At 46.5% G+C, this 13726-nt stretch overlaps 3 protein-coding genes across 4 annotated transcripts; 2 read left to right on the forward strand and 1 right to left on the reverse strand.

Annotated features, from left to right (window-relative positions):
* The first annotated feature begins 117 nt into the window (after nucleotides 1-117).
* Ift43 (intraflagellar transport 43) lies at nucleotides 118-4286 on the forward strand. 2 transcript variants are annotated; one of them, XM_077681580.1, is made up of 9 exons: nucleotides 118-168; nucleotides 251-334; nucleotides 620-702; nucleotides 926-967; nucleotides 1671-1729; nucleotides 1803-1875; nucleotides 3015-3090; nucleotides 3213-3272; nucleotides 4156-4286. In XM_077681580.1, exons 1-9 carry the CDS (start codon nucleotides 124-126, stop codon nucleotides 4264-4266), a joined length of 633 nt encoding a protein of 210 aa, XP_077537706.1. In that variant the 5' UTR covers nucleotides 118-123; the 3' UTR covers nucleotides 4267-4286. The 2 variants fall into 2 exon arrangements, with proteins under 2 accessions (XP_077537706.1, XP_077537707.1); XM_077681581.1 differs by lacking the exon at nucleotides 926-967.
* Nucleotides 4259-5425, reverse strand: LOC144149869 (small integral membrane protein 12-A). Its single transcript, XM_077681582.1, has 2 exons — nucleotides 5276-5425; nucleotides 4259-5095 (listed from the first exon to the last, which is right to left on the reverse strand). The coding sequence occupies exon 2, from the start codon at nucleotides 5077-5079 to the stop codon at nucleotides 4786-4788; it is 294 nt and encodes a 97-aa protein (XP_077537708.1). The 5' UTR covers nucleotides 5080-5095; nucleotides 5276-5425; the 3' UTR covers nucleotides 4259-4785.
* A 159-nt stretch (nucleotides 5426-5584) lies between these two features.
* LOC144148793 (lys-63-specific deubiquitinase BRCC36-like) lies at nucleotides 5585-11538 on the forward strand. Its single transcript, XM_077680300.1, has 7 exons — nucleotides 5585-5802; nucleotides 5876-5995; nucleotides 6133-6220; nucleotides 6309-6397; nucleotides 7385-7449; nucleotides 8986-9161; nucleotides 11249-11538. The coding sequence occupies exons 1-7, from the start codon at nucleotides 5698-5700 to the stop codon at nucleotides 11464-11466; spliced, it is 861 nt and encodes a 286-aa protein (XP_077536426.1). The 5' UTR covers nucleotides 5585-5697; the 3' UTR covers nucleotides 11467-11538.
* The last annotated feature ends 2188 nt before the right edge of the window (nucleotides 11539-13726 follow it).

The following is a 13726-nucleotide window of genomic DNA, read 5'->3' on the forward strand; positions in this document are numbered from 1 at the left end:
TTGTTCTTTTTAATAATGCCACTGCTGCATAATATTGTTTATTCAGTGTGCATCGTTTGAAGTAGTAAAAAACAAGTTATAAAAGTGGCGTTGCGTAGCAACGCAGCTGTACACAAACTCGCCATGGATGCAGACGATCTCGACGACTTGGAGTCCCCCGTGAAAAAAGTACGGTCCTCTGGCCTTCGCTGAGCCATTAATTAAAATCCGCCCACGAAACCGAATTACTTTCTTAACCGTTCCGTTTCAGACCGTCACTAGTCGTGCGCGTCGACTAAGCATATTTGGAAACAGCTCTGCGGACGTGCCCACCAACGCCTTCGCGTCGAACGGGGTACGTCAATAAGCTACACGACGGTCGTACTACCTTTTCATTTGTGAAAAAAGGTTGCTTAGTGTTTTCTGTTGTTGGCAGAGCCCTGTCATAAGTCTGCTGAAGGTCCTGCGTCACGCAGTGGTTTACCTGCCGATTGCTTTGCGCAAACCGACGAAATTGCGTGCCGACGACGCAGCCGTTGTCGGGCGAGCGCCCGCTGACGTTCATGCCGACACAATAAAACCACAACTCCGGTTTCACGCTGGGTAGAACTGGGTTTAATTTTTATTTATCTTTTGGCAGGGCGGTGACAGTTCCAGAGCGCCCCCCAAGCCGCGCCGAAACAGCGGGTGGGCAGAAGATAACTCGTCGTCTGGGCTGTTCCGGTCTGTTGCGTTTCCTCACTACATAATCCCCGTAATTCCACCCATATTCACATTCCTATCGTAAATTCAGGATCACGTCCATATCGCGAACAAGCGGGTCACATTTCGGCACTTACCAGATACCCGTGGCATGATATCCTAAGCACAGCGGCACAACGTACCACGTGGCACAGAGCTAATTCCATGGACACAATTTTTCCCCGTTCTCGCCAACTCACTGCAGCTTCAGACGGCCCTCTGCACGTCCCCAGAGCACCGCCCCGATGTGAGTCCCTTTGTGCGTAATCTTTCCGTGCATGGTTGTTAATCTAGCATGCATAGACCCGTTCTAACTTTCATTCCCACTGTTGTTTCGGAATGTTAGTAACGAGGAGTGAATTCGCCTTGTGTGTGCATTTTATCAATCGAAGGGTAGGTGATAGTGACATGTTGTTATTTCAAGGCTACAAAATCTGTTATCATGCAGTATAGTTTACAAAGAAGTCAATGGAACAAGAAACTGACTTCAATATACATAGAATTTCGTTAAAAGCGAGCATGCTTTTCTCTCCAAACACTGGAGTGTGAACCATACAAGACTTTCGAATAAAAAAATATAGTTATAACAAAGGTATACTGTATATCAAAAATACATGCATTCTTGTTGCCTCGTTTTATTCAGCTTCTGCGAAGACAGCAGATAAAAAATTGCAGTAGATAAAATAATTATTAAGCGAGTCAAGGCACGCAATGTTGCATGAGGATGCCAGTCCAGCAAGATTCCTCTGAACAATTCCAAGCTTGCAATGTATGCAGCTTATTTCCTCCTTGTTTGTGAAAAGCAAGATTTATTTAAAAACAAAAAAACGTTGCTGTGTCATCACGCATTTGCCATCTGGTACTCCTCAGGCAGTAATACTGAGTTCAATTATTGCTTAAAAACTCACAACCTGCCACACACTGATCAAAATCTGTTGCATGGGCCCCAGAGAAGTCCCAAGGACGACAAAGAATGAAACCGTCTTGGAGAGAGACGACTCCGACACAGGTCAGGGAAGCGTCCAATGCACCTCCCGAGTGTTGAAGGAAAACAAACTAACAGAGCTGCCACATTTTTCCAGAGATACCGACCATACCAGACTTGGGAGAAGTGGAGCGCGAAGACCTCACCACTCAAATCGCCCAAGCTCCGAGGCAAGACCATGCTTACCGGGCACAGGCATACCAATATTCAATGCTGCCAAACAGCTATATTTGCATTTGTTTCACTTTGTAGGCGGGCATTTTCACGAGTGAATGTGTATATGCTCACGCATATGCATGTAGTCTCGATTACATAATACCCCTGTCACACGGGCACTTTCAATCGCGATTGAATTGAATCGCGACCGAGTTTTCAAGTGTGCTTGATGCACTGCCAGTGCTACGCGGCACGTTTCAATCGCGATCGAGAAGTTGCGCCGGTTGCACTCGTGTACACCAGATAGCGCTAACAATGAACTTGCGGCCGGCGTCTGGTAACTCGCACGGTCGTACGTATACGTAACTATGTAAATGTTACCACACGCTAATTTGGGTCAAGTTATTTGACAGAATTTGTGGCGTTAGTTGAAGTTGTCACCTTTTGTGCCTTACTGAGTGGGGACGAGAGTATCGCTGCTTTCGTTCGATCGCGCTTGAGAAACCAGGATTGAGTTCGAGCGGGATTGAGCTCGATTGCGATTGAAACTGCCGTGTAGCATGTGCCCAATCCGGATTGAGCTCGATCCGGATCGACTCAATCGTGATTGAAAGTGCCCGTGTGACAGGGGTATAATGCAAAGTATACTATACTCACAAGTACATACATGTTCACAAGTACATACTTGGGAGTGAATGTGTACGCACAGGTTATTCTGTACTCACGAGTGATCCCAAACTCGTTACTCTATACTCGTTTGTCATCAGACTGACATTTTTGGTATAGGCTGGCATTCAGTCAGCATCATACATGTTTAGCCTGGCTCAGAGTCCTACTCAGTGCAAGTTTCAGTAGGCATGATTATGAGTAAGTGTGCTCATGAATTAGTATTGTTTATCATCATTATCATGTTGGTGCCCAACAGAGGACGAAGGCCTTTTTTCATAGACATGATACTTCTATCCTGAGTAGTTCAAGTCTAATCTTTCTCTTCTCAGCCCTCCATTTAGGGATGAGATAACAGACCTGTGTGGCAGTTACCTACTAGTAGCTAAACACAGGTGGTTTACATGAGACAATTCACATGGCACTTCTTCAAGTGTGTCTATTTAGCAGAAAACAGCCAGAGTTCACCAAATGCTCTTCACTGCAGTGTTTCCGTAAACCAAGTGGACACTTTCCAGCAACTAGACAGCGAGCTGCTGAAGCAGGCAGCCTTTACAACACTTGTAAGTGCTACATTGTCATTCCACTTAGCAACGTGCCATTTCCAAGTCGCATGCATTTTTACAAATTTTGCCTCCATTTGTGATGAAACTAATCATCCCATTATTGTTTTATGTACACACAGGACGGGTGCGACCTGAGACTGCTTACAAAATACTTGACTCCAGAGGAGTACCTCAAGGAGGTAACAGCAGCGTTCTTGCTATAATGCTGATTTTAATGCGTGCAAGTTTGTTTTAACCAAATCTTTATATCCATTCGGTCCGCTTCGATGCAGGACCACACCTTTGAATTCGAACGGCATACCTTACCCTCCTCAATGTTTTCCTCGATCCTCGTTCACCCATCCATAATAATTACCCCATTTTTCTTTATGGATTTAAACGGACCCTGCAACACTTTTTTCAACTTTTTTTTTTAAACACACCCAGTCCTTAGATTAGGGGGTTGAAAAGCACCTCAGCCAAAAATTACTATTCTATGCTCATCAGGTAACTTGGCAATTCGATCAAAAGATTTTTCTCTCTTTACCGATCTAGACGTTCTTTGACCACTCGAATTACGTTGTTACGGCCATGTAGCAGCGGCTGTTGGCCGGTTTTTCTTCAGTTGCAGCAACGAACGCTTTTCAATAGCAACTTTAAAAATAAAGCCACAGAAACAAACCAGAAATGGAAGGCGTATCCGGTGCGACAAGCAAATCAAGCATGGCCTCTCCGTGCTGGCGATTACCATAGCTTTTGCAGTGGTTCTAGACGCGAAGGTAAGAGTGATAGCACTTATCGAAAGTGTTGCAGGGTCCCTTTAAACTCATAAAACAGAGGCTTTTTTTCTTTTCTTGCTCATCTGAAATACCCAACCCCACTGGAGTTGTGGGGGTGCTTCGTGGGTTTACACACTATTCAGTAAGGCATGCATTTTTTTTTTTGTCACAGCAGTGAAAGAATAAGCTACATGTGCACACCAGTCTTGCCATTCTCTCCCTCTACTCACATGGACATATTACGTTGCTTTCGTGACAACAATACCACCACAATACTCCAATCTGAAAATTCGTTTCTCTACAGCCAGACGTTGTGTGGACCTGGGACACCTTATTCACCGAAGTGTCCAACGAGATCAACAAGACAAACGATGCCGCTCAAGAGGTCGATGACAAGCAGAATGTGCTACCGTGATTCACAAATTTATTCCAGAGAAGTATCGAATAAACAACCTGACAAAAAAAATAATCTCTGATTGTTCGTTGTTTTTTAAAACAGGCTAGAAAGGTTAAGTCACTCCATGCGAAAGGACCTTCTCGCAAATATGTCACATCTGTCTCAAATGTTCTCTTTTACACCAGCGACCCAGACTTGAAGCATTAAGATGGGGTGCTCTGTATAACCCAATGTGTCCGGCATTCATATGTGGGTAAAACAATGTATTGCAACTCCTATTACTCACTGCGATAGCGGTCTAAACTAGCACTGCGGATTCAAAGAAAGTAAAGCTGTCAGTATATCACAGAGGGATAACTCGCACAATCTTTTTCCCTTTTACCGCTGGATTCCTTACTACTAACCCTCTATCTACTCGATTCTACCATAACGCTTTTGAAAGTACTGACCACCATACAACATGCTATGCACAGACCACAAGCAACGCTGTCACACGCAATCGCTAAAAAATCTTCGTACACCCAGGCACCCCCTACCTCATCGCGTGTCTAGTGTCTTAAGGGACGGGGAGACGTTCCTCTCGAGCACAGTCTTGGGCACAAAAGCTTTGTCTTTGAGCGCGCCCACTCGCGTGACGTCTTCCTGGGTCTCCAGCTCGTGCAAGAAGCGCTCCTTGCGCTCTTCGTCGATGCTTTCCTTCTTGTTTGGCGTGTATCGGTCGGAGACGATGCTCTCGAAGTTGTAGCCGATAATGCCGACGATCAGGGCGACTGGAAAGGTCACGTACGGCGCGTAGACACGGAGAGCGGCGTACAATGCCGGTAGCACCATGTCTTCCCACCTTTCGCTGCGGAGACAAGTAGAGAAAGACAGTGATTTAGACTTCACTGGAGAAAACTACCAGCCTAAATCGAACTGCCCAAAACCACGCCGCGAGCCGACTCAGATGCAGTTCACCCGATTCCCCAGCGCGGCCTCATAGCATCGACGAGCAATTTGGACGTATGTGTAAGGTGTAGGGACTTACGTTGAGTTTTTTACTGCTAATTTTGATCACCAAGCCCCACTGTAATTTCGTCAAAACGGCGAAATTCACATCAACGCAGAAGTCGTGTTGCGGCACGATTGCAAGTTTTGTCGTCCGCTTTTTTTTGTTACTGATGATGATACTGGCCTACGTCGTTGTTAAAGCCAGAAACCCTTCAAAATTTTTTACAATATAAATTTGTTTAAATATTCTAAGAAAAAAACAAAAAATTGCGTCGTTATTTTTTAATTCATTGGTTAAGCTCTTTTTTTATGTTTGTTTGACATCAAGTCAAGCCAAGCCACAATTCAAGTTACTTTATAGTCGCGCGTGGGATATGTCGTTGCTTGTTGTGATCCACTGCGTGACAGCTTTCCTTCGGCTCAATTTGCTCGCATCAAGGCAGTAGGCTGTGATAAATAATGGCAACGGTTCGAGTTAACCTAGCGGCTGACGTGTACATGGTCTGCCTCAGTCATGCACTTTCCACGGAAAAGGAAGAAGTGATGGGACTTCTGATCGGGGAGGTGAGACGTTCGACTTTCGGATCGTCTGTCAACGCCCGAGACGTGGCGTTCAAACCGTCGGCGTTCGTTTCAGATCGACGAATCGAAGGTGGCTCATGTGTCGGCTGTGATTCTTCTTCGGAGATCCGACAAACGCAAGGATCGCGTCGAAATCTCACCCGAGCAACTCTCAGACGCGTCGACGCAGGCTGAGGTGTGTTTACGTTCCCGAGCGTCTGATTTGTCGTCATTACCAGTAAAGAACAGAGTTATATCTTAACGCAGGTGTGTACTGGCGTTGTTGGTGAATACCTCCCTACCCCCGCTCTTTTCTTTTTTTGCTGCCTTTAGACGCTGGCGATCAATTTGAGAAGGCCTATGCGAGTGCTTGGATGGTACCACTCCCACCCCCACATCACGGTGTGGCCGTCTCATGTCGGTGAGCATTTCTCGCCCCTCTTTTACGATTCTTTCACTGTGTCGCCGTGCGGCTGTTCTCGATTCTCCGCTGTCCAAACGTGGCGCAGATGTCCAGACTCAAGCCATGTATCAAATGATGGACGAGGGCTTCATCGGACTCATATTTTCTGTCTTCAGCGAAGACGCAACTTCGAAGGTGAGAGCTCGTTCTACTGACAGCGATAAATATTTTCACTTGACCACGCATTTGAAGGTCATAGGTCGGGGGCAGCCTTTGTTTTTAGATAGTTTCGTATTCAAACCGTGTGAAGCAATTTTCTAGTGTTTGGCACAGCGCCGATTCAGAAGTACACGGGGGGATTAAAATAAATACGAACAGCGGAGCACACAGCCTCCGACGCATGCCGCACCGTCTGGCTGCGTTGTCAGTAAACTGCGCGCATGCGTAGTTCTTTTAGGGCATTAGAGAGTGTGGCCTACTGTTAGGGGAAATGCTTGAGAAAGGAGCGACGCTGGTCATTTTATGCCCTGTCGCCACTGAGCATCCTGTTATCTACTACATTCGGGAGCCGACGCGCGGCAGGCTGATTGCAGCTAGCACGATGCCCTTCAACAATCTTCCATGGCGACACAGCATGAAAAGGCGCCTAAAAAAAAACGACCGGTGTCGCTTTTTGATCAAGCCTTTCCCGTAAATTGAGGCCACACTCTCAAAGAAGTGCACATGCTCGTTGCAGCCAGATCATGCATCAGATTCTTCAGATTCTGTGTGCTCCGTTCGCATTTCTTTTCATCCCCCTGTTTTAATCCACGCTGTGGGGCCCAGGAACGCGCCTGATCATGGCAGAAGACAACATGAATGGTGGGTGATGGCAACTACGCAAATTTCCTTCTGCAGACTGGGTTGTCATACGGTAGAAATACTCTGCTGCAGTCAGAAGAGCTGCTCTTTGACATATCCCTTCTCTGGCCATGTAGGAAAGTGCAGACCTGGGTCGCATCTTGCCCTGCACTTTTAGTAGCATGAGGTCAGTCTTTGTGTGGTAGTGCAAGCTTCAGCATGACGTTAGCATGGACAGCCCTGAATTGTCTACATCTCAACTAGACAAATTGAACAGGCCTATATAGCATGAGGTGTGGCGTGAGAGCAACTGTTCAAGGCGTTTTTTAAATACACGTGCAGCTGAACCAAGTCCAGGTCACATGCTTCCAGTCTGTCAGCCAAGCGGCCAATGGGGAAGCTCCGAGGTAAGCCACAAGGAGGACCTCCCTCTCTCTTTTGTTTTAGAGCACAGCTCTTTACCCTTTGATGCCCAAAACTTTAATCTTTTACTTAGGATTGTGAAAACATTTTTATGATGTAAAAGATCTTCCGACATCACAAATATGAAGTAAGAAAGAAATTTGGTTCATTAGTATGGACGCTGGGACCCACTGGGCACTGGCTGCCCATATATCAGTTGAGCAAGGAAGCTGCCTTGATCAGCATGATTTATGGTTCAAGTGAAGACAATGACGTAAAGTTTGTATTGCTATCATTTGTATTAACCCTTTGACGGTTGAATTTTTTCACCATATGCGACCCCCCAGGGTCAATTATTTTATTGCTGATTTAAATTCTTTGGATGAATCTACTTCGAGAAAAAATTATCGTAATATTTTCAGGGTGACCATAAAGTGACAAAAGAATCGTTCGTGTTGTTACGTACATGTCGTTAATTCATGAGGAACACAAGAAAAATTCCAAATAAAAACGAGAGAGTAACAAGCCAGCACCTATTAAGTGAATCAAAATCAGATAGACATCAGTTTCGCGGGCGCAAAAAGCGGGAAGCGTCCGGAGGACGATACCGAAACCAGCCGCTGCGCGCGCGGGAGCGCGAGGCCAGATGCGGGAGTGATAGACGGCGCACCGCTCATGAAACACACAAAAAAACGAGAAAAGAGCCTCATCAGTTTCGCAGGCGACCTTGGTCTGTAGCAGGCACAAGAAGCGAGAGGCGCCCGGGCACCCGGTGGGCGATACCCAGCGCACCCCCTCGTTACCAGATGCGCAAGCGACAGCCGGCGCGCCGCAGAAGTTACCTTTACTTCATCATTGTGAGAGCTTCTTTCATTTTTTCTTTTGCATGTGATGATCATTGGACATCACCTTGGAAGGGAATATGCCATGACGTGTATTTCCCATTCTGAGCAAGTGTTGCCACGATTATTGGGAACGCTGGAGTCTTTCTTGTTCCGAGCAAGTGTTGCAACGATTACAACGAATGCTGTTCTTTTCTCTCTCTTTTTTTTTTGGCAATGTTGGCCAATTTTCTTATTAAGTGGGTATGCTTGGCTTGACAAACGTTTGCCAGGGATGTTGGCGGTTGCTGCGAGGCACGCACACACAAGCGATCAACATTTTCTTGACTTTTGTAACTGCTGGGCGGTCGCCGCAATATTTGCCAATCTCCCTAAGCGGGTATGCTTGGCTTGACAAACGTGCACAGGGGACACTGGGCGACCATCGCAAGGCACACGCACACGAGCGCTAGGCATTTTCTTGGCTTTGTTAACTGCCGGGGGGTCGCCCCGAGGCCTGCGCTTGCGTGCGCACACTCGCCAATTCCTTGGTATTTTTAACTGCGGACACGAAAATTTACGATTCGCTAAACAACTTCGCTGTGAAAAAATGGCTGCTTCCAGTATTGGTAAAGACCATGGGGCTCGCCTACGAACAGAGTTGGCACTAGTGTGCCACCCTGCGGGCCCCCACTGCCACCGTCCCCGCATGTTGCGCAGGTACGTGCGGATGGAGATCCCGCTGCACATAGTGCCCAGCACGCACATCAGCAACACGTGCCTGGATGCCCTGGTGCGCCTGCCCGAGATCCTGTGCCAGGAAGAGCAGGACATGTACAGCCTCACCAAGCAGGTGCCCGGGCTGGACCTGCTCACGCACATGCACAACGGATCGGGTGAGGTGGTAGCAGTAGTGGAGGCAGCGAGATTAGAGTGGGCAGTGAGAATGGGAAGCTGCGTGAAGTCGTTTGGTTGGTTATCAGTGCTCTTTCTTCGACTGCTGTTCCAAGCAACGTAAGCAGCCTGAACCATAGTAAGCGTCGGCACGAATTGCTGAGTCCAACCTTTGGGATTTGATCTAGCTGCTAGAAAAAGATTGCACTTCACCTTAGCTGCATTCCAACTTGCAAACATTATATCAGACAGCTTACAAAGCAGTCTAATTACATGTCCAAAGTAACAAGAACTGGTATGGCACAGTGGTTACCGCCGCAAAGGACAACTTCGTCACAGACATGTTAACAAATGCAAGCTGAAGTTTCGTAGAGATAATAACATTATTCTTGTAAACATTAAGCAATATAAAAAATAAACAAGAGCATTTTGACAACTAGAAAATTATACAAAACATTTAAATAATTAACAAGTTAGTTTGTTACAATAGTAATATTAAAGGGAAGCATTCTGTGCCCCACTAATAATGACGTTACTTCCAAAACGCACTGCAGGAAAGCCAGCTTTCTCTGATGATTAGGATGACCATGGATGAAGCGAAGAAACGTTAAAACTCTTCCCGTGGTCAGTGTCGAACCTGGGTTTCTCACATTATGAGGCAGACGACTATCTGATTGCGCCATTGCGGCATGGTCAAAGCGGTTTAGATTTTGGACTGATTCTGACGCAGGTTGCCCGGGAGAAAGTTTTGCATTGAACCATCTTTCTCTTAATTAAGAAAGGGGCTTTGATTTTTATTTTGTTACGTAACGACGGGGCAATGCAGATTATTTACAGTGGCGAACACAAAACACCAGAAAAAGCAACGGCTGTTCAGCATTCATTTGCCCACTTTCTCTTCTACCAGACAATCCCTGTCCCACTGTCCCACTGAGTATAATATCCCTCTCAATATAATTGTTATCACTGCCATTTAAGCAGTGGGAAGAAATCACTGGGTGTGACAATATGCAAAAAGTTGGCACTGGCATCACCTTTTTCTTTTGTTGTGATTAAGACAGGAAGGCAGCCGGCATTGTTGAAGTTGAAGTTTAATGTTCTTTCCACATACAGGGCGAGATGATGGAAAGATTGGGGGCAAAGCAAAAGGCTAGAAGCCTGACAGAGGCTGGTAACTTGGATGCCGTTTCCTTGAAGCAGTCCACGCTACTGGCTTGGTTCAGATTGGAACAGGGCTTAACATGGTGGGCAGTCCACTAAGACAACAACAAAGCCATTGTATATAGAAATTGGAATGCAGCCCAATGTGTGCACTAAAAATGGATCCGGATGATGGAAGGTTGAAGTGCTTTGAAGGCTGTTGACTTGCAGCAGGTGTCAAGGCACTGCTGCTACTAATGATGATGGGGGTTGGTAATGTGCTTGGGACATACATGTTTGTGCATGTTGTATAGAAGTATGCAGCAATGGCGCACTCCAGCCTGCTGCAAAATCCAGTCACCATGAACTGCGCTCGCCCACCGCAGAAAAATAATGCCGGCGTGCGTTGTCTGCTCCGTGTAAACCCCGTTCCCAACAGTGGAACGGGGCTGATTAATCACACTCACATTGGAGGCGAGGCATTATTTTGTGTTTGGTGCGGTAGAGTTTGGAACGTCCAACACACGTCGTGCTTAGTACGGACAAGTACCGCCATACCGCTGAGCCTGACGTACTAACCAGTGACGGTGCACTCGCATGCGTGCCTCATCAGTGAATACAACCTATAGCCCATTCTGAAAAATATTTCTGGCTACAGCCTTCTTTCCAGCATCACATAGCCGCAGCACTGAAGTTGTCGCACGATTCAGGGTTGAACCCCTCAAAGAAATTGGCAGTAGTAGCACAGCGTAACGTGATAACAAGTCGCACGCCCCATTGAACTCCTCACATGCGGAGCATGAATCATGGTGGAGAGACTGGTCGGATGTGCTACGGTTTACCAGTTAGTGACAATGAGGAGTTTGTGACGCACCGGCATAGTGCAGACGCAGAGCGACGTGTGCGATGGCCTCCTCTTCCCCCCTCTCTCCCCCTCCCATCACGGCAGTGTTTGTGAAGGCCCTGTGCAACATAGCGGAGTCCGTGAGCGGGCCGCTGCTGCAGAGCCTGGAGAACCGGCTGCGCCAGAACCAGGACAAGATCGAGCGCATGCGCCTAGAGAAGGAGGAGCTGCAGCAGAGGATCGCCCTGGCCGAGGCCTGCGCGGCCGCCGAGGCCGCCCTCGCCTCCCGCTCCGCCTCCTCGGTCGAGGCGGCCAAGAACTGATGCAAGAAAAAACGGAGTACGGGGAAGTGTGGAGACTCGGCAGAGGAGATAAAGGACTTGCTTTCTTTCCGAGTGGACGGTGTGGCTCTCTTTCTCTTTTTTTATTGCGATAGTAAGACCATTGGCATAAATATTATGTTACAAGTAGATGTTAACTCCCGTTTCACGAAGAAATGCAAGGAGGGAGCGGCGGTGGGGTCCCCATATCCACCGATGAAGGTCAGGTGGTCTGCCAGGGTGGAGGAGGAGGAGGAGGAGGAAAACTTCTATTGATATCAAATGGTGGAGGGCTGTGCCTCAAATTTGAAGACAACGATGTTTCAGGAAAGAGAGTGCGGTGAGGCCGTAGGAGTGTAATTTATCAACGTCTTGTTGGGAAACAAAGTGGAGATGGGCCAAGTGTGGCTCAATGTGGAAGCCTCACCAAGCTTCGTAGTGACCCGAGTGCCTCTTTGGCATTAGTTCGCGGTTGCAACTTTGTAGGATGCCACCGAAGCACCCTGTTTGTAATTACGATGACGGTAGTAGTTAGCAGCGATTACTTAAGGCCTGTGGTATCAAGAGGCTGTACTCAACGGACACTTGAGTAATCTGGCAAGGATGCGAGATGTGTGTGCTTTGCGCGCCCGCGAGTAGCATGTAATGACACTGGTGTTGGCTTGGCCGATCGGGGATTTGCAATGTTCCCTGACTAACACATGCGGCACAAGGAAATAAAATCAAACCGGCTTCGCAAGCAAAGATCAAGGCCAGTGCCTTTGATAACCCCTCTTAGAACTGAATTCCAGGAATGCAACATCATCCAAAGACCCACTGCTTCTGGTAGCATCGTAGGAATTCATTGAAGGTGCAACGAAATCTCGTGATTTACGACACTTAGCAACTTGTGTCATATTCAGCAAACACGGCCATCTTGACCTGTCACAGCTAAGTTCAGCTTTCCGCAGCAGTATTGAAAGTCACTTCTCAGCTAAGAAAATACAGTTGAACCCCTTTATGAGACACCTACTGGGGAGCAGTTTCTGTCTCTTACACAAGATGTCTCTTATAAGCAGGGAACCATGTTTTTACTTACTAATCAGACCCTAGTTCATTTTGGGGAACCTTATGACTAAAATAAGCTCAAAAGAACGCTACAGCTTGTCGCAAAAGATTCATTCTAATTTATGTTTGGCCCCCAGAATTTATGAAACAGTTCTGAATCTTTGTTTGCTTCACGACTGTATTTACACTGTTTTTTACAACCGATTCTACAAGCTTTCTTTCCTTTCACTGTTTGTGGAAGATGAATCGTAGATGTTGAGTTCACAAGCCTGATGAATAGCCAGAGCACACAGCTTCTTCCACTGTGTGCTCGGGCTATTCATTACGCTTGCAGGACTCAACATCTGCGATGCTTCTTGATTGGGAGCTACGCGAGTGGGAGAGCCCGCATGTGCGGTCACGCTCCAATGGATGGCAGTGAGCTTCAACCACTTCTGTAAGTTGCATTTCCATTGGCAGGGCTTCTCATCGTCATTTCATAGCTGACTGAACCACTGTGTGTTTGCTGAAGTTATAATAAATAGCGACTGCAGGCGTCTGTCGTCCACCTGTGTTTCCAGAATGGAAGCAACTGCAATTAGCGACTAATGGGACTGCATCTGAAGTTACAAGCGAGATTATTGATTAAAGTTCAAGGATGACCAGTCCCTTATAACCAGCTGTCTTCTACATCCGATGTCTGTTATAAAAGAGGTCAATTTAATGGGAAAGATAGGGCAGCCGACCATGTGGGTGAATAGTGTCTTTTACGCCCATTTGTCTCTTACATCCATGTCTCTTATAATGAGGTTCAACTGTATACAAAACAAGAAGTGCACTTCTGCAACACAGCAGATGCAATGAGGGTTTTTAAAATGGATAGCGTGGTTTCGAAATTGAAATAGTTAAACCAAGCTGGAGAAAGACACAGCAGACGCAGTGAGGGTTTTTAACATGGACAGCGCGGTTTCGAGTACGGAAATAGTTTATTAAGGGGGCACATGGGTCTTTGATCAAACAATTCATTTTTACAGTTATGATGATGAAAATGGGAAGATATATTGTAATTTTTCATTCTGGTTGTAGTTATAAAATTTGTTTTTGTGAAAAGTGACTGCATTCAAATTTATTTGGATTTATAATTTGATTTTTTGGCAGCTTTTGTAAAAAAAACTGATAGAGTGATGCAGCTGAACAAGGTGCCAGTGAACTGTGCACAAATCAAGGAGTGCAACAA

Source organism: Haemaphysalis longicornis, unplaced genomic scaffold (genome assembly GCF_048455015.1).
Source record: "Haemaphysalis longicornis isolate Haplotype H1 unplaced genomic scaffold, Haemaphysalis longicornis Haplotype H1 scaffold_8, whole genome shotgun sequence".
In the NCBI taxonomy this organism is placed as follows: Eukaryota; Metazoa; Arthropoda; class Arachnida; order Ixodida; family Ixodidae; genus Haemaphysalis; species Haemaphysalis longicornis.

Bases quoted from the DNA above. Each gene is read 5' to 3' on its own strand.
- LOC144148793 (XM_077680300.1), top strand. From the start codon at position 5,698: ATGGCAACGGTTCGAGTTAACCTAGCGGCTGACGTGTACATGGTCTGC. The intron at 5,996-6,132 runs GTGTGTTTACGT...TGCTGCCTTTAG, and splicing joins ACGCGTCGACGCAGGCTGAG to ACGCTGGCGATCAATTTGAG. The intron at 7,450-8,985 runs GTAAGCCACAAG...CATGTTGCGCAG, and splicing joins GCCAATGGGGAAGCTCCGAG to GTACGTGCGGATGGAGATCC.
- LOC144149869 (XM_077681582.1), bottom strand. From the start codon at position 5,079: ATGGTGCTACCGGCATTGTACGCCGCTCTCCGTGTCTACGCGCCGTAC.
- Ift43 (XM_077681580.1), top strand. From the start codon at position 124: ATGGATGCAGACGATCTCGACGACTTGGAGTCCCCCGTGAAAAAA. The intron at 1,876-3,014 runs GCAAGACCATGC...TCTTCACTGCAG, and splicing joins CAAATCGCCCAAGCTCCGAG to TGTTTCCGTAAACCAAGTGG. The intron at 3,273-4,155 runs GTAACAGCAGCG...GTTTCTCTACAG, and splicing joins CAGAGGAGTACCTCAAGGAG to CCAGACGTTGTGTGGACCTG.